At 41.1% G+C, this 19,662-nt stretch overlaps 3 protein-coding genes across 14 annotated transcripts in view; 2 read left to right on the plus strand and 1 right to left on the minus strand.

Moving 5' to 3' along the window:
- Positions 1-12,899, plus strand: part of LOC125768550 (protein vein) — a 115,884-nt gene extending 102,985 nt beyond the window's left edge. For 11 of the 12 annotated variants that reach the window (XM_049436360.1, XM_049436365.1, XM_049436358.1 and 8 more), the window contains 4 exons: positions 6,698-6,866; positions 6,996-7,123; positions 7,269-7,383; positions 8,173-12,899. In XM_049436360.1, coding sequence (XP_049292317.1) covers positions 6,698-6,866; positions 6,996-7,123; positions 7,269-7,383; positions 8,173-8,287 — 527 coding nt within the window. In that variant the 3' untranslated portion in view covers positions 8,288-12,899. The remainder of the gene's footprint in view (positions 1-6,697; positions 6,867-6,995; positions 7,124-7,268; positions 7,384-8,172) is intronic. The other variant, XR_007418919.1, reaches the window with a different exon arrangement.
- A 1,973-nt stretch (positions 12,900-14,872) lies between these two features.
- LOC125768556 (uracil phosphoribosyltransferase homolog) lies at positions 14,873-17,082 on the plus strand. The gene is made up of 4 exons (XM_049436382.1): positions 14,873-15,571; positions 15,803-15,995; positions 16,068-16,235; positions 16,312-17,082. The coding sequence occupies exons 1-4, from the start codon at positions 15,435-15,437 to the stop codon at positions 16,492-16,494; spliced, it is 681 nt and encodes a 226-aa protein (XP_049292339.1). The 5' UTR covers positions 14,873-15,434; the 3' UTR covers positions 16,495-17,082.
- A 110-nt stretch (positions 17,083-17,192) lies between these two features.
- On the minus strand, positions 17,193-19,469 carry LOC125768549 (pescadillo homolog). Its single transcript, XM_049436356.1, has 2 exons — positions 19,279-19,469; positions 17,193-19,162 (listed from the first exon to the last, which is right to left on the minus strand). The coding sequence occupies exons 1-2, from the start codon at positions 19,297-19,299 to the stop codon at positions 17,303-17,305; spliced, it is 1,881 nt and encodes a 626-aa protein (XP_049292313.1). The 5' UTR covers positions 19,300-19,469; the 3' UTR covers positions 17,193-17,302.
- Positions 19,470-19,662: the final 193 nt, after the last annotated feature.

Below are 19,662 nucleotides of genomic sequence, written 5' to 3' on the forward strand. Positions count from 1 at the left end.
GGGAACCCAGAATGACTAACTAAGGTGTCTACGGTGTCTACGATCCTTGATGGAAAACCTTCGCTCAGTGCCGGTGGACTGAAATAGATTTCGTGATCTGGGACCATATCTAACGCCACACGGTACGCCACTATTGGGAAGACGCCTTTAGCAAGAGATGAATGACTACGACATCGCCTTGAACTATTGCCAAAGTGGCTTCCCGTCCGTCCGGTGTAAAAAGTCGCGAAATTGGCTAGTATACCCCCGAGTACCCTGGTACGAAATCTATGTAGGTACCATTATTGTCCGGAGATGGGATTCTGTACATCCCGTTGCGAGCGTACCACACGCCATCACGTGTGGTGATCTTGTTCCTTTTTTTTTGCTTGCGGAAAGGGCCAATGACATCCGCACGTCATGTCAGCTGAAGGTGAGTACTTTGGCTGTAAGTACGCCAAATTCATTCATCGTTTAATAAACTAGCGTTGCAGTGGGATAGGAATCTTACCCGCAGTAGTACCAAGCGTTATGATATCTTCAACTGAGAAATGCACCTTCAGACTCTGTGCGAAGTGTGTACGGGCGAGCGGCTTCTTGTTGGCTGTCATAACGCTAGTACAGAGACTGGGAACGCAGCGTGAGACTGAGACTACATTTCGACAGCGGGAACGCAAGGGGAGTTTTTTTTTGTTTGGGGAGGTGGTGAGTTTAAATGCATCTTTCCGGCCGAGCGGGACCATATGATGGGTGGCATCGGATCGTATGGCTTTCAATCAACCAACAGTACACCAAACCATCCCTTCCTGCTACCCCCGCATCTTCCGATGCAGGGGTGTACCGGAGGCAAGATGAAATCGATATCCGTGCCCTTACACCAAATGTGTTCAACATGTCGCTGCCAAACGTACCGTTTGCGTCGTTTATTTGTCATATATGTCCCAGCTTTTTGAAGATGAGGTTTTTATTTTGTTCCGTGCTTTACTTCCAAATTCGTTTTATTTCATTTTGCCCACTACGAACAGGACTAAAATGATAAAAATGAATTTAAAACACACAACAACCAAAAAAAATAACGACAGTAAAGCGCGTGAACGACACATACAAAAAAGCAAAAAATCACACAACGTAAAGATGGGACCCACCTGTCCTGTTCTGGTTCTATTTTGAGCTCCGGTGCACTTGGCAATCTTGGGTCGGCTCTTTTTTTGTGTAGTTGCGTGCGAACAGACGAATGGCAACGGGTAGGATGGTTCTTTAGACTGCGCGCAACATTGTAACGTGTGCCGTGTGTGAAAAGAGGGATGACGACTGCCGAACGACGAGTGGGTAGACATGCAAATGAAAATGCATTTTGAATGATTGCAACAGCATGCTGATATCTAGGGTACGATTCGGTTATCCACGCTTTGCTAGAGATCACATTGAAGATGCGACACATACGCTGATCACCGTGATCACAATGTAACTTAAGTTATTACACTTTTTAGTAAATTTTTTGAACTATTTACTGCGAAATGGATTACTTTCTATCTTTTTTTATATTTGGACACTCTATCCAACTAACCAGAGTTATTTCTACGTAAATTCCGTCTTTTTGTTCCTCTTGCACAACACTGCATTTAACTCTGCAACGGCAACCCGAAGGATACGAAACGAGTCCTGAAACCCTGGACGCAACTAGCCCGTAAAAACAGTGCCCTCTGCCAGTAAAATAAATTTCCTCGCTCAGTTTGCTATAGAAAATATTGTTAGCACAAATTAAACGAAAGAAGGTAACATTCGATTGTTTTTATTCTAACACTAGAACTACCGGACTAGTAATTTTGACAGGAACGCTTCTTTTTCATCACATTAATATTTGTGGTTAAACAATCATAAAGTAGTTGATGCATTTTTAAACTATTCTTTTAATAGTGAGATCTTCAATAAATAATAAAATATATCACGAACTATTAACGAAAAACGCTTAAAACGCTTGAAAGTTCTAGTGTCTAGAGCGGCCCGGTGGAGTATGTAATAAACGGCACCGGGTATGAAATCCCATCCTGATCGTCCCCATGTAGGAAGTAGTAAGTCAGAAATGACAGGTATGACGTTAGAGATCGTTAAGCCAAGAAGAAGAAGTCAAAAATGGCCGACATGACCTTAAGGATCGTTAAGCCTAGAAAGGAGATAGTTGTAGTGTGAAACGTTAGTAATTTTGTATTACTTATAATATTATATTTGTAATATTTATATTAATGTGTAATATTATAATTTTTAAAAATCTGATAGCCGAACAACAAGAATTCTTATTTTTTTACAGTACTTTTGTTGAATATTTCGTTTTGTTTTGTATTTTTCTTCATTATTTTTTTTTAATAAAACACGTTTAGTGATTCACAAACCAACTCACTCGTATTTTGAATAAGTCTTGTCATATTTAATATAATTCAAAGATAGTTTCACTCACTAATTTATTCTGAATCTGTATGCACATCACTAGTACTATGCACCGAACACGTACATGCATTACATACATACATTCAGGCGCAGATCAGTTTGCATACGCTATCCAGGCAGGCAATTTAGCTTTATTTATCTTTAAATAATAGTTAATTTAAAGGCTATATATTGCAGGTAAATTCGTGATCTTTTATTTACAGAAATGCTAATTATCTCTACAAAATCTCCTTAAAATCCCTTTTCAATCACCCAGAAAGCTGTACGAATGAGTACGAAATTAACAGATCGCTGCCGAGCTAGGTAGACTCATAATGCGTAACAAAATGCATACCCTAACGAAATAATTTTATTTACTTTCGAGTGCTTTACAAGGAACCGTATCAATTTTCACGATCATTGGTGATCCATTGAACCCTGCCTTCGTCACAACGAAGGGGTTCAGGGACGAATGTAAAGTGAAGATTTTCATCAACCTTTTTTTTGCGCCCATATTGGCACAATTTTGTTTATACATGCCGGATAGGTGCGGAAAACTCAACTCAACCAAGAAGACGGAATACCGCGGGCATAAGCCATCAATTCGTCCCACCCAAGTGTGCAACAACATATCTTGCGTGCGTGTGTGTGAAATTTCCCTTTTTCATTTCTCATCTTCTACCAATTCGCCAGACGTTCCCGGTCTAAGCTTTGAGGTTTGCAGCAATTGCGATAGAAATGGAATGGATGCTTGGGATTAATGGGGCGCACTTGAATCCCTCCAGCTCCAAGCCCCACACACGCGGTTTTCGGGCGAAAGTCTGCTGGGTACTGCCCGTCCGCGGCTATCCTCGCGCACACACGCCTCGCTGGTGGCTTGTCGCCTGGTTTTTTTTTCGCCTGGAGGCGGCATTTGGCAGTGGCCAAATAAACAAATCATTGTTTGCAAATCCCCCACAGACACACGCGCGTACACGCATGTGTTGAAGCAGGGAATGACGTGGTTCGCATTAAGCATCGCGGGCCTACCGGGTTAACCGGCCCAGTTCGGTGATCCGCTGCCGATATGCTACCGCTGGCAAAGAGGGCCGGTCGTCACCACCGCGCCACCGAGATTGATCGATTTCAATCTATATTCATTCCAGTTTGGGTATTTTTATTATGCTTGCAGTTTTATTTTATTCTACACATCGTCCGTGCGCGTTTATTTATAAGTTTTGCCTGTTTATTCCTTCCATTTTACAGACGGTGGGATTGGTTTTGATTTTTTTGTTTTTTTTTTTTTGGTGATGAGACGCTTTGTTTCATTTGTTTATACCATCGTGAATATAAACGTGCCTCCGCGTTGAAATGATCAAACTTTTGGTGGTGGTTTTGCTTGCTACACTTTTATGTTTTGTTTTTGCATCATTTATTGCCGCATAATTTGGAGTGCCGCGGCGATCGCACCCCGAAAAACGTTGAAAGATTTTTTAAAATTTCCATTTTGTGTTTCACGTATTCCTTCCCCTCGTTCGAACCGAAACACGTACCGTGTTTCGTTTCATTTTTGCCGCTCACGTCACATTTACGATGCACCGGTTTTGCTGTTCTGCGCGGTGGATTTCTGGTGGAGAATTTTTTGAGACGGCATTGTTTTTACGGCAAACGAACCAGCGCCGAAATCTGGACGGCATCCGGAGTGCACTTTATGTGCATAAAGCTGTGAAAAGATTGATCGATGTTTATGCAATTCGCTGAACTTGATGCTAGAGGTGGAAGCATTTTTCAAACACCACTTCCAAGGCAACGACCTTACGGGAGTATATTTCCATACGTATCGTGCCAGTCCACACGGCCATTACAAAAGTCGTACGTGTATAAACTCTTTCCACAATTCGCTTCAATTTTCGATACGAAGGTTGTAATGTCTTTTTCCTCAAACCGCAATATTAATGTGTCTGAGAAAATATTGATGTACATAAGATACGGAGACTGAGATGACAGCTACAAATTAGAACTCCAATGTTATAATGCCTTTTTTCTCAACTTTTAGAAGGTAGGGCTCTCGGCATCTCTCTATATCTCTCCGTTGTAATTCGAATTAAAGTTTCGAATTTAATAACTAACGACAATATTAAAGTACAAGCAAATGAGCAAATATTGATGTACATGAGACTTGGAGACTGAGATGAGAACACCAAGTTTTTCGACATCTCACTGAAGATAGCCCATATTAATGGCTAATCAGAGCCGAACACTTCACAACGCTTTTGTAAACAACATTCACCACAGCTCCATCGCTCTTCGTTTCTTTCCGTTGCACACTTTTATCAAGTAATGAATACATTCTCACCAATAGTTGCGTTAAAGGCTGCGTGCGTTTTTATTATACGATTCTCATGTCGGCGAATGGTTCAATCAGTGTTGGTCCAGGGGCTGTCACCACATCTGCTGATGGTTGCCCGGTTTTATCTTGGCGTGGTGTTGTTTTCGTGCTTGTCGAATTTCGATTATCAATCGTTCAGGCAAGGAAAGAGTTCTGCTGCAGTGTTCACCAACACTACGATAACGACGGTAGCGTACTGGACAAATTGTTGGAACATCTTGATGACTTGCTGCGCAAAACGTCTATGAGTTTCGTACGATCTGCTGGATCACGTTTTATACGGTGATGTTACTGAGTTCACCCTCACGCGCCATCCATGGTCATATGGGTGCAGTTTGGTAAGCCTTGCCGAAATTCGAAAATACCTTTGTTGGCACAAGTGTACCGACATGCAGAGATCTAGAACTAGATTTCAATTCCAGCGAATCGTGGCCAAACCGTACCAGACACTGCAAACAAGTCGGTGGCCTGTGTTGCGATGGATTATTGGGAAAAATCCACGTCATAAAACTTCCAGAATTGCTAGTACAGCTGATGGAACATGCGAAGCTGACACGTTCAGTTAGCTAGTATCGAAGTTAGAAACTCTGCCGTTTTGCCATGAAATTGATATTCGAACCACTTCGAACATTTCATCTTGTTTCTCCAATATTTGAGTTTTAAAAAACAAAACAAAAGACTCCAGAACTAATTACAGAATTCCCAGGTACAGTGCCCAGAAGACGGTACTGTAACCGTTATAAACCTTTGTCACTTAGCCCACTTATTTACTAGACATAAACTATCTGTCAGAAGATACCACTCCACCACCAAATTACCAATATTTACGATCATAGTCGACCACTCATTGCCGCACTGTTCATAAATCATCGTCCAGTACGAGTTGTTTTACGATCTGAACAGCGGCCGTCATTTTTCCATTTAGCAGTTGCACACTTATATCTGCTTTTTCCCTCCTCCGTCACGATCAAGAAGCGCTGATCCTAGTGGTTTGGTTCCGCGCAGGGTCAAACATCGTACGTGACTCCAAGTTCAAAAACCTCATCAAAATGTTGCGTATGTTTAAACGTATTTTGTTTCTTTTATTTCTATATCACTCATCATGCCTAAGAGAACGAGATATCGTGTAGTCAAGGTGTAGAAATCAATCATGTAAGCATCTATTCTATATATCTCCATAATATTGAGCAGTAGCGGATCAAGCTTCTCGGAGGCCCTAAGCTGAGGCCTCCAAAAATCAAAGATGGTCCACAAACCTAAATCAGGAGATTAAAAAGATTTTTTCATGTTCTGCACTATGATCGACCACGGGGGAAAAATCCAAAAGGACTGACCGGGGGGATGAACGAATTTTAAAAGTACTTTACGGAGACATTTTTTGAGTCTCTAACGATCACCCCCTGAGGTCCCCCAAAAACATGACCCCAACAACCGGGAAGGGGGAGGTGCATTAGGGTGACATTGACGAGTGTGCAAACCTTTCTTCTGATAACAACATTCTCAAGCACTTTGAGAATGCGGATTAACGGGGCTCAAGGCGGACGCATACTCCACCTACCGTTAGATCCACCACTGACATTGAGGTATACTCAAGGTACATTTGAGCAGTGCGTGTATTGACTTTGTACAGCAGTATGGAAAACATATCATTCGCGTATACATACGACCCACCACCTTTAACGAATACGATCGAGGTTTCTGAATGATTGTACAAAAACTTCGTCTGTCTCTCGTCCAGAAGGGTTATATAGATATATCCACAAATCAACCAACCACGTAAACCGTACCAGAAAAGCTCAGCTTTAAGACACATGTGTGTAGTAAAATAAATATTACATTCCGATCATCAAACATAGATCCAATATTTTTTTCCCACTCTCTTTGTTTAACATTACACCTCCTTTTCTCTATTCCGCTCCCCGCCAGGTACCCGACCGGTGATCCATTTCATCACACCGAACGTGACACGGCTCGAGGGTAAACGGGTACGGTTAGTGTGCAAAGTCAGCGGACAGCCACCGCCGAAGGTGGCCTGGTTCAAAGATAAGCGGCTGATCAACCGGAACGCCACCAAGTACTCCCAACTGCATCTCAAGTGAGTGTTAACTAGAAGCGCACACAAGCCCCGAAATGGACGCCGAAAAATGGTTGCGCGATGGGACGGGTGTGAAACCGCATTACTGAACAAAAACTCAAACCTTCTCTTCGCGGCACTCTTTCGCAGGAAGCGGTCCGAGCTGAACATCTTTAACGCGAGCACGACGGATACTGGAGAGTACGAGTGTCGGGCTAAAAATAGATATAACAATTCGTCCGTCTTCAACTCGACGCACGTTAAAATTACCTTGCCAAGTAGGTAGCGATTTTCCCGTTCGAGGCCGTGTTAAAAAGGGGGGATGGACGTACAGGGTTGGACACGAGTGGTTGTCGTCACGTCATAACGTCTAACCGTTCACTTTACTATCGATCGTATGCGATCGCTGTCCTTTCTTTACAGAACCGACCATTCCCGGGGTTCATATGCGGCCCTGCGCCGAAAGCCATCGGTTAGACTTCTGCCATAATGGCGGCGCTTGCTACAGCATTGACAGCCTCGGGGAGCTATATTGCAGGTAAATTGATGGTTTCACTTTTTTATGGCATCGTCTACTAATAACGTCAAGTAGCTACTAACCAATATGTCCTTTTTTGCGTCCTAGCTTTAGTTTTACTTTTAATGACATACTTAATAACGACATGTTCCGTTTGAAAAAGAAATACGGCTATACAGGGGTTTTCGATAGAGTTTACTGACATCCCAGCTAGACAGCGATCTACTAATTAACCTCTTCAAGTAATCAATTCAAGTTCTCTTCGTCAGGCTGGTGTCCTTCGCTTCTTAGAGTTGTAGAGACACAACTGTGGCGATCTAAAGAGTGTTTTTTGTATATAATAAATTCGATCAGCTAGTTGTTGAAATGGCTATGTTCATCAAAACTGTTGAGCTATGATCGAATAATGTTGACTGGCAAAACTATTGCCTGTTCCTATTGGCACAGAACCTTTGTTGCTATTGGTTGTACAGTCGAACCACATCTCATTTTATATTTCAGATAACTTTCGGCATTACTAACTCACTAGCTGGTAGGCAAGCACAACCAGTGAGGTTCGACTGTACATTTTGTATGCAGCAGTGTTGCCAACCACAACATATGACGCCATCGCTTGACGATGCGGTTGAACCCAACGCCAACTTCTCTATCAATCCAAACTAACTTCCTAAAAAATAATCAATACGATAATTGAATAAAGCAACAATTGCACTTTAGTTGTTAATTCACACGTCGCACAAACTCCTGTAAGATGTTCACCAACAATTAATCCACTGATGTTTGTTCTCTATTGACCTATCCACCTTTCAGCTGTGAGACGGGATTTTCCGGCCATCGGTGCGAAAATAAGGACAGCAACCCGCCGGCTTCGACGAACAAGCAGCAGGACTGTACATCACAGCGATACGCAGGTTATTATTGCTAAATAAGGCTTTATAACATCAACCCAACCCGTTAAACCGAACGAACAGAAACCGATTAGCTACTGCCGATGCAGAGCGCACATGCGTAGTGTGACGCTAGGGAATGACCAGAAATGCAAAATGGTCAGTAAATGAACAAAAAAGAAAAACGAAAGGAAAAACAAAAAAAAAACAGAGTCAAATCGCCAAACTTTCCCCCCGTAAACGACAATTTGAATCCGACCTGGATGGGGATCGATTGATGTTTGCACGGTGGGTTATGATAGGAAGGAATAGTTTCGATCGACGGTCCTTTCTTGCGCGTGACAATTCCAGCCCAAAAACCCTGCATCGGTACATCTGCACACATATCGTTCGATACCCGATTTCCTCTCGTTGTGGCAATTAGTCAGCGAAAAACCAAAAATTAACACTAGTAGAACTTCGTCTAGATGTAGGGACCGGAACGGTACATCAAAGTAATACCCGTTTGCCGGTACCGGGGAACAACCTGTTGGAATTAGCTACCTGCTTTTACCTTTTGTTTCAAGCTTCTTCACGTCACACGTAATGGTTGTTATGTAAATATATACCAAAATGTACAGAAAGCGAAATGTGGACCTACGTGCGCAACAAATTTTTCTTTTAACAACCATCCAAATCGACTCTAATAGCAAAATAGGTACAGATAAATGGAAAGATAGCACGGTACGGAAAACATTAAGCAGAAACAACAACAACAACAGTTAAAAAAGAAGATAAAAAGGAAAAAAAACGGCAAAGAGAAGGAAAACATGTGCACTATGAGAAGAGAAAAACAGAACAGTTGATAGTACAAATTTGTGTATAATGTATAAAGTGAAACTTATTTATTTGTTTTATGTTTACATAAGAAAGTGCCCTGAAAAGGATGAGGGGAAAAAACCGGAACCGGACAGAGAGAAGAAGAAGAGAAAAAACTTGATAGCAATAATATTTGAAAGAAAAGAAATGAAAAGAAAAAAAAACAAAATACAAGCAGAAATTAAGTTTAATGAAAAACAATGGAAAACAAAACAAAAAATAAACACACTCCTACTTTTTTTGCAGGCAGAATAAAAGCAAACATATTAAGAAAACGAACGAAACTATCCCTATTTCAATGCATAACATGAAGGAAATGTTCCAACCAGTACAGTTAACACTGATTTTATCAAATATAACATTCCAGTTCTTGTTGGATAACGCGAGCTAGAAGAAAATCATAAATATGCAGAAGAGAAAAGAAAAAAAAACAACAGTTTTGTTTTTGTAAGAGTAGCGTACAAGAGTAATACAATATCGAACGAACAAAACAAAAACAAAAACGCACAGAAAATGCAGTTTCTAATATTATCATTAGTTTGGTTTTGTTTCGAAATTTAACTTATGGAAGATTGGGTACAATAATTTTCATCATGTGTTCACATTTTTTTGTGTTCTTTTTTGTTTTGGTTTGTTTGTTAGATATTTACTTTACCTAACGATTAAATCCATAACAAGCAATAAATTAATCACGAAACAATTTCCGTCACCTTTCCAAAGAAACATTTAACAACAGTAAAATATTTGCAAAAACTAGAAGCAGCGTGAATTTCTTTCCCGACAAAAATTTATCCGGATTGTGGATAAAATTTAATCGTCAAACAAATCCAACAACTGTAACTGACAAAAGATCGGTTTTGGGAAAGTTAATCTATTCACACACACACACACACACACTGCTCCGGATTAACATGCACCTTGTGGGGGTGTGTGTGTGGTGTAGTGTTATTCATTTTCTAATCATTTATTCTCCCTATCAACGGTTTTTTAAGGATTTCGGAGGATTCACGTCTTACTACGTCATCTTACTACTAATTTGTACTGTCTTTTACATTAGCACACCAATCTCACCAATGGGTGTGATAGAAGCAATAAATGCGCTTCAAGATGCGCCATCCCTTCTGCTTATGGGACCCCACCCCATCCCACTCTTCCCCCCCTTAAGGTGTTGGTTTTTTTGTGCTTTTCTTAGTTACATTTCAACCCCTTTCTGTAGCAGCCTTCCATCAGCCTTCGTATATGAAACGTCAAAGTTCAGCCCCCCGCAAGAAAAGTTTTGCAAAGGAAACAGCGCACAAAAAGAAAGGAAAAGACCATGACAACAATCGTTTGAAGTTAACGATGTTACCAAAAACAGAGTTGTTGTACGGAGAAAAATGTGTAATGTGGAAAAATAAACAACAAAACATTAAAAGCAACTCAACTATAGTGCAAAATGAACGTTAGCCATTTGCTGGGCGGATGTATGACGGGATTATCTGGACATCTTTTAAAAACACTAGAACTTTATTCTTTCGTACTGTAAATAAAACGAACATCAATAGCAAAAGAAAAAAAATATTGATTGGTTTCAAATTTACACACACAAAACGCATGAGTATTATAAAAAAAAACAAAAAAAAATCTAAAACAGTTGCCAATATGACGGCCACGCAAAAACTAGATTTTGAAAGGTAACTGCTAGTCCCGCGTAATTTCTGGTACTTGTATTATATACAATAAAAGCTTTCGATTCGCAACAAAAACTTAGGAGAAAAATGATTTTAAATTTAAAAAATATTAACTTTAATAAGTGTTAGAGCAAAATAGCGAGAAAGTGAGTAAGAGAGGAAGAGAGTGAGTGTAAGAGAGAGAAAACGGGAAGCTGAATACTGTCGAGTGTAAATAGATTTAAATGATCGCAGTAGCAAAAACACGGCCATTACCGAAGTATGAGTAACGCGTGGCAACAAATAAAACAAGGTAGTTCTGGTAAAAACAAAAAACAACAATTAAAAGCTTCAATGTTTCTTGTCCACTTTTGCGTAACGCGCGTAAACACACTCGCTATCGAACAGACGATCAGTAGTTTTGGGCGGTTTCAACTTTTTGCTGGCTATTACTATCACTTGAGCTTGAGCAATGGGAAGCAAACAGCGCTGATCCAATTCACTACTAATGGTCGGCAAAAGGATGCTCACAGTCGAGCAGCCGGCACAGACTGTTGCAACAATATGCACACAGCTCTTCGGACGCTCCAAGATGGGTCCAACTTCTTGAATGTAAACCGATTGCCGGTATCATCCCCGCACGGCCACCGAAGGTGAGCAACAATGACGTTTTGTACAACCACTTCCAAGCTGTCGCCATTTCACACTGTTTTTTTTCCTTCCTCCCCCAAAAAAACACTTTTCACTACTCGTCCACCCGTAAATCTTTAACAAAAACAGTATCAACTCATTGTGTAAATATGCTACCCTTTTTGTGCTTTCTGTGTGTTCTGTTGTAAATAACCAATTGATTCTTTTAATCAAACTCTGTACTTCCCAATAACGAACTTAGCCACTAAGCAAGGAAAAAGCAAAAAATAACCTTTCTTACAAGTATGCAATTCTAAAACCTATTCTTAATTAATGATAGAAACAATTAATAAATAGAAATTGGTAGAAAAACATGATAACAAACAACAAACTTTGACAAATATCCTTCGCACGGTAATATGTAATAGCGAAAGCAAACGTATAATTTATATAGCAGAGAGGTAGAGAGGAAGAGAAAAACTTATAATTAGAACAAGAATTAAAAAACAACTGATATACGAAAAACATGTAACAAATGAACAAAAATATCAAATGAATAACAAAAAAATAGAGAAAAGAGAAAAAAACACAAGATAAACGGAAAACTTAGCAATCGAAGAGCATTGAATAAATCAAATGAAAAAAAGAATGTTAAAAACTTAAAAAAATGCATCCACATCAACAAAACAATGACGAAATGACAGATTACACCGTCACCATCGTGTAACCAACTTAACCAACTGCAAAGCCAATAAGATGTAGGCCAATGATATCGTTACCCGAAGCATGTACCATGATAAACGTTACAGTTTAAGGTTTTTCCCTCCCCATCTCCAAACTAACATCGGCTTCTCGTTTAGCAAAAAAAAAAACATCATAAAACTAACTCAACTCTAAAAGCACTCTTCTAACATGGCGAACATAATTTGTGTCCTTTACTTACTCTGCTTGAAAACGATTCAACTATCAACTACTAATTTTTGTATTTTATCCCATCATTCACAGGACGCCTGTACACGGAATGTATGGACTTTTTCGTGATGGATTCACCTGCACCGCCCATGTACGAGTACGATGATGATGAAAATTGATTTCTTGTGATATGGCACCCGAAAATGAGGACTGGAGCTAGGGCGGCAGTTACACACTTCATTCCTTACAAATCAATACGCATACTACACACATACTTACGTACGCAACACAAATTTTTCAGCAAACTATTCATGCCATGTACTGCTGCAGACAGCTGCAGACTTCTAAAGCAGCTAGTGAGCAAATCGTAAACTATTATCTCTGTGCTTTCGGTGTCAAAATGATAATGGGACTAAATAAGGGATACTGTTAGAACCGTAAGCCTATATGCTGTAAGCGATGCATCAAGTTAAGTTTTAATTGCAGTTTCATGTAGGACGCGCACGGTAAGATTAGCAAAACACAACACATTTAAAATACCAAAGATTGTATATAACTAAAGACAGCGCGTTAAATAAACGTTCGCGTACGAGAAACATTATTTAATCAATGTCGCTAAGCAAACCATTTGTGTTAACTGACGGGGCGATGTGTCAAGCAAAACATAAATAAATTAATAAATCTGAAAGTTAAGTTGTATTTTAACTTGCAACTGTGCTTTAAATACAAATGTGAATGAAAATAAACGTGTGTGTTAAACTAATTTAGAGGAAAGAAATTCTATCCAATTTAAGTAATGTACATAATGCTCATTCACCTGTGTAAAGACAAAGAAATATGTAGAATTTTCAGCCACGTTTGCGTAACTGAAAGTTTTTAATGGAGGCGCATGGTACATTGTAAGATGACACGTGTTTAATGTGTCTTTACAAAATATTATTTATGTTTATGGAAATAAATAGCAAGAGCTAGTTTTAAGAAAACTAATGAACGATCGCACATATAACTCAACTGATTAACAGGTAAGCAGATTGATTGATTATACAGGGTTTATCAGGTCAATATGGCATCTAAAAGGCATAGTTCGCCGGCCAGAACATGTATTTCGTTTCCTGTCAAGTATTTCATTTGCCTCAACATGAAAATCCTGTTGCCCAATATGATTTTAGAGATTATTGCTTTAGCTTTTTCACCGGGATTGTTGCCTGCTCCTACTCGTTAATTGTACCATATTTTCTAATTTATTTTTCATGCTTTTTTATAGTTTTTTTTAATAAAATCATATCATTTAATAAAGGGTGAGAGCACAGCGTTACGCTGTTGTGCCATTTGGAGCACAATTTGTTAGATTCATTAAATTATGAGGAGGTTTATCACGAACATTTCGAAAGCATATGAGTGCCAAGTTTAAAAATCCCGTAATAGCGTAGAATGCAATAAAACGGTTTGATATTGTGTACGGAGTGTAAAAGAGCTAATAAACTATTTTTTGCAATGCAATTATATTTCCTCCGTTCATCTATTCGAAATATATAATTGCTGGAATAAAAAGTACCATGCTAATTTTTTTTTGTTTACATTTTGCTCGGATTCGGTTTGACACATGCTACACATACACATGCATGTTTTCGAAATGTTCGTGATAAACCTCCTCATAATTTAATGATTCTAACAAATTTTGCTCCAAATGGCACAACAGCGTAACGCTGTGCTCTCACCCTTTATTAAATGATATGATTTTATTAAAAAAAACTATAAAAAAGCATGAAAAATAAATTAGAAAATATGGTACAATTAACGAGCAGGAGCAGGCAACAATCCCGGTGAAAAAGCTAAAGCAATAATCTCTAAAATCATATTGGGCAACAGGATTTTCATGTTGAGGCAAATGAAATACTTGACAGGAAACGAAATACATGTTCTGGCCGGCGAACTATGCCTTTCAGATGCCATATTGACCTGATAAACCCTGTAAATTGATGCGGTATATTATCAGCATGACAGGGTTGGCGAACTCCCTGATTTAAAGGGACATAAATTCGACAGTCACAATGCGTTTTTCATGAAACTTCGCAAGCAAAACATTATGTTGCAATATTTGTACTACAAGTTGTGTTAAAATCGTTCCACTTTTAGTTTCGTAACCTAAACTTTACAAATCTGAAGATATAGTGTATAGAAATAAATTTCTTCACAAAAAAGCTACGTAATTATGTTCAACGATTTCATGTATGATATTATAAATTTAATGTATATCTGTAAGTAATTTTGTTCTTTCCGATAACATATACCCTAAATCAATTGTAGACCTGTTTTTTAAAAGAAATTTCCATTACTATCAAATAAAGTGCGAATGATTTAAATGCAAGAAATACAATACTGTTGTGGTACTTGGTTTTTAATTGGCAAACCAATTATTGAAGTAAATAATAAAATTTAATATTTCACAAAGCACAAACCGGCACACATTTAAACCTTTCAACCTTACGTTATACACGAATTCGTTAGAAAATGTCAAACATCAGCATTTGACAGCAAGCCAACCCGTCAAAACTGACAGTTAATCAGATGCCAAAGTAATACCAACAATAAAAACAGTCATTCCCAACCAAAGAGGATGTACGGATGTGCATACCAATGCTGTGCCGCATTTTTCACATAGCAATGAAATTAGCGTTAGGCCGTGGGTGTCGCAGAACCGTACAGTAACCACAAAATTAAAAGTCACCGTAAAGCAACGTGTCACTGCTGCCGTTTTGCGGCAAACGTCGGTTACGGTCCGGCCCCAATCCATCCATCCACTCTCCCTCACGGTGAAGGACGGACACGCGTGTCTGTCTGGCCCGGCTCGACCTACATTGACGCAAAACACCACGACCCGATGTCCGATGTTTTCCGGTAGATTGTGAGTGAACGAGAAACCGTGTAAGAGAGAGAAAGAGGGAGAGAGAGCAATACCGTGTTCCTGTTTTCTGCTCCGCAAAACCTTGCCCTTATCGTGAGGAAAGTGCCATACAGCAGTAACAGAATTAATTAGAGCAAATTATCATCGATAGCAAATTCTGCCCCAAGTAAAAAAAATTGCCATCCAAACTCACGGACGGGAGGGGGTTCCCACTTTCAAAGCTAAGCTAAAATGTGCAGCGCAAATGAAAACAACGGCGCCACCTCGCCGACGGTACTTTCGGAAAATCCTAGCGACTACGGTAGTAACTTAAAAATATTGGACTGCAACGATCAAATCAAAGAACTGCAGACAATCATTCGGGACAAGTAAGTAACCGCGTGACACATGATCAAATAAAAAAAAAAACATGATCACCAATGTGCACGATCACACATTTCGCTCTTTACACCACGTATGACGCGCACACGCGCAACACACGCACATGAATGCATTTCGCGTGCGGATGTGAACCGTGATTCAACAATCACATTTTCCACCTTCATTTCCGTCCGGTGTGCGATCGGGCGCGCTAATGGCGGAATGGATTTTAATTTTAGAAACACCACGCGGAGCGACTTCAAATTTTATGCCGACCGGCTTATTAGGCTGGTGATCGAGGAAAGCCTGAACCAGCTGCCATACTCCGACTGTTCCGTTATCACACCGACCGGTGCCATCTACGATGGGTTGCGGTATCGCTCGGGAAACTGTGGCGTCTCCATTATCCGATCCGGCGAAGCGATGGAACAGGTTAGTGCTCCTACCTAAACCTACGGTGGTTTTGCTGGCAGCTATTAACCACGCGTTGCATATCACTCACAGGGTTTGCGCGATTGCTGCCGATCGATACGAATCGGTAAAATTCTGGTAGAATCCGATGCCGAAACGCATGTGGCAAAGGTGGTGTACGCACGGTTTCCGGACGATATCGCCCGACGGCAGGTGCTGCTAATGTATCCCATTATGGCCACAGGAAATACAGTCATACAGGTGAGTGACGCAAAACGACACAAATATTTTAAAAGCAGATCCAAAATCAAATCTTCTCTCCCTTTGCCATCTACAGGCGGTCAGCGTATTAAAGGACCATGGCGTCAAAGAGAACTCGATCATTTTGTCGAATCTATTCTGTACCCCAATAGCTGCCCGTATGGTTGTGACAGCTTTTCCCGACCTCAAGATTCTAACGTCCGAACTGCATCCGGTCGCACCAAATCATTTCGGACAGAAGTACTTCGGCACGGATTGAGACACAGCATACGGTTACAAGAAGCAAGCGTTTACAATCCTTTATCTCAGTTTGGCCAACCTTTGCGGTGTTTCCCAGATGCAGGAACTTGTTTTTTTAATACGTTCTGCTAATGAGTAGGCGCTTTGCGTAAACGAATCGATGAAGGAAGGGATGGCCCGAAACACGTATCAACGATGTCGCACGCAACGATGTGGTACTTAGTTCACAAAAGTTCCGGCCCGCATGCATGTTCAAATACTTAAAATGGGCAGGGAATGTAGATGTGCTTACCTGTTTAATTCAACCGTTGACTGGAGACTGGATTGGACTGGTCGGGCTCTTGTTCAAAGCAAAACAGTAGTAGGCAAGCAGGGGGCATGGGTTGCTAGGCAGCGGAACACTCCAGACACGGCACGGTTGCTATACATCGGTACTGCTGTAGTAGTGCTAAGCTTTAAAGTAATGGAATTAAGAGAGAGCAAAAGTGAAATCACTATCCCGATACTAATCCTTAACGTTCCCTCCCCGGGTTAGGAAGAAATACGTTAGTACTGTAATAAGGCATATAAAATTGTTCATAATATACATACTTTTTAAAGTGGAAAACCGTTGTATTTCGCCTGTTGAAGCTAGAGCTCCAGTGAAACACTTCGTTGATTTCAACTATTTCGGATGTTAAAAACATATTGTTGTTTCCTTTTCGTTGCTTCGTTGCGTTATTTATAAGAGAAGAAATGTTTATTACTTTCCACAGGGACGGGAAAACTGCCTTCCGCATTGTACGCTTAATGTAACATATATTTTTATCAAGGGCATCATCGAAGAGTTAGGAAAGAATTTGCTTCCGCTGTTTTTTCTGCTTATCCGTGTGTTCTGCCTTCTTTTGCTCATCAATACGGGCGCGTTTCTCTGCCAGTAAGTTCACTTCCTTGTCCAACTGTTTCTGGCGCCCAATCATCTTGGAGTAGAGTTTGCGGTGCTTCGATTTAACCATTCGGGCCCGCAGCGATTCCTCGTTCTTGGTCAGCGATCGCTGTTCTTGTTCGTGCTCCTTGTACACCTTGCCTGGCCTTACGGCCATACCTTTCGATTTTTTCGCTTGCTGTTTTGCCAGTTCCGCACGTTGTTTAATTTGCGCAAGTTTTTCTTGCACGTTTTGTTTCTGCTTTTCCTCGCTCGTCTCTTGCTCATTCGTACCGTTTTCGTCATCTTTGCCGCTGTTAAATTCATCCGTTCGCTCGTCATTGTAAGCTTTCATCAGCGCATATTCCTGTTGCTGTTGTTCCTCCTCCGGATCGAGCACTTCTTCATCGTCAGAAATATGCTCCTGATCGTCGTTCGTTTCCGCCGGCTCGAACATTTCATCATCTTCCTCACCCTGTTCACCTTTGCGCATTGCCAATTCTTCCGGTGGTACGTAACGTGTTTTGCCACTGGTAAACGGCGACAGATGCGGTGGCAATACGGCACCGATGAAGTATTTATTCGTCGGAAGCAATCGTCGCTGGTTTACGCTATCAAACACCCACTGCGGTTGGACGTAATCGCGCGAAATGTGCTGCTTGTCCATGCTTGGTCGATCGACGATCTGGTGCGTAATCGTTTCATCACTCTCCTCGAACGTGGACCCCACAAACATGGTACTGTCCCACGATACCTTACCGCCGAAGCAGCGAATAATAAACGTTAGCGGTTCACGGGGTACTTCGCGATTCAAAAAGAACTTCAGCCCCTTGAACAGTGTCTTTAGTTTGTTTAGACTTTGCGCCTCCTCCCGGATCTGGGTTACGTGCGGCAAGTCCTCATCGTTGCCCGTCCATTCCAGCAGCTCGGTCTCTTCCGCATCACCGTTGCCACCATCCGTGCGCAGCAATTCATCGTTCAGCGTCGCAACGCGCTCCGAAATGAACTTATGCTCGTTTTCCATCGTGTCATCCGAGTCGAGCGAATGTGAAAACTGGGGTGGATAGATAAGATTTATCGAGTGGTACAGTCGGTAGTTGATGAAACCGGCCATCACGGTGAAAAAGTCGCCGAACGATTTCATAATGGTCAGATCGACCAATTCGCCATGATGCGGCGAGTACGGTAAGCAGTGCGGCACGATCCATGTTACCGTTTCGCCCTTAATTTCCGCCTGAAAATAGTAACCCTTGATCGAGATAAACACCTTCCGCAGTGCCTGTGCCGCAATGATGTAATGCATAAACTCCACCGTCAATCGGCGGCTCATGCGCGTCAATTCACGGGTAATAATTTTCGTTGCCGGAAACGTACTGAACGTAAACAGCAGCGTCATGCAATCGTCCAGCTCTTTAATTGCGTCGATAAACGACGGGTAGCGTTCTTTTACGATGTGATCTAATTTCAGCTGCGGATAGTTATGGAGGCGTATGTCGCGCAAATTCATGTTTTGCTTCGCCGCGGCATGCTTGATGCGCCGGTTGAAGATTTTCCGATCACGTAGCGTCCACACGATCGGTTCGTGCAGCAGGAAGGTTATGTCCTTCTTGTGATACAGAATCTTCATCTCGCGCGAACCGTGCTGCGCACGGGCACGGTGCTTTGGTTCACGCGGATAGACACCCTTCAGAATGCAAAGCTGGCGGAAATCTCGGATGTTCAGCTGCAGCTTGTTCATGGCGGCCTTGCGCGTATAGTACATGGCCCCCTCGCCAGATTTGAACTGTAGATTGAAGGATAAATAGGGCAGAAACCGAACGAATTAAACATTTATTTACATTCCATAGCATGTGCTAACCCACACCTAACCTCACTTTGCACTTTCACGGTGCAACTTACCTTGTGGTTTCGCTTCACCATTTTGATAAACTAATCGTAAACGCACAATTCCGGATGAAGAAGTGGAACCGAGCACACCGTAAGTGGAAAACTTCACGAAAAGCCTTTACTTTACCGTGAATTTACACTTTTCACGCGACCTGCACAAATTTCCGTACCGCACCAGGCGTGCGATGACGAAAGAAAAGGTTTGTTATGACTTTTCCTATCCAACAAAAACGTGCTTAGTTCGAATTTCGAAAATCATCACCAAACGTCACCCTTCTCTGCTTGCACAATGGGATTGTTTGTTGTTCAATCGCGCACGCTCGCTGTTCGAATAGCAATAATTATATTTTTACGGTATTATTTTCACTTGGAACAATAATTTATGTTTCCAAAATC

The sequence above is a fragment of the Anopheles funestus genome, chromosome 3RL (genome assembly GCF_943734845.2).
Source record: "Anopheles funestus chromosome 3RL, idAnoFuneDA-416_04, whole genome shotgun sequence".
In the NCBI taxonomy this organism is placed as follows: domain Eukaryota; kingdom Metazoa; phylum Arthropoda; class Insecta; order Diptera; family Culicidae; genus Anopheles; species Anopheles funestus.

Bases quoted from the DNA above. Each gene is read 5' to 3' on its own strand.
- LOC125768556 (XM_049436382.1), top strand. From the start codon at position 15,435: ATGTGCAGCGCAAATGAAAACAACGGCGCCACCTCGCCGACGGTACTT. The intron at 15,572-15,802 runs GTAAGTAACCGC...TTTTAATTTTAG, and splicing joins CAGACAATCATTCGGGACAA to AAACACCACGCGGAGCGACT. The intron at 15,996-16,067 runs GTTAGTGCTCCT...TATCACTCACAG, and splicing joins CCGGCGAAGCGATGGAACAG to GGTTTGCGCGATTGCTGCCG.
- LOC125768549 (XM_049436356.1), bottom strand. From the start codon at position 19,299: ATGGTGAAGCGAAACCACAAG. The intron at 19,163-19,278 runs GTAAGTTGCACC...TTCAATCTACAG, and splicing joins TGGTGAAGCGAAACCACAAG to TTCAAATCTGGCGAGGGGGC.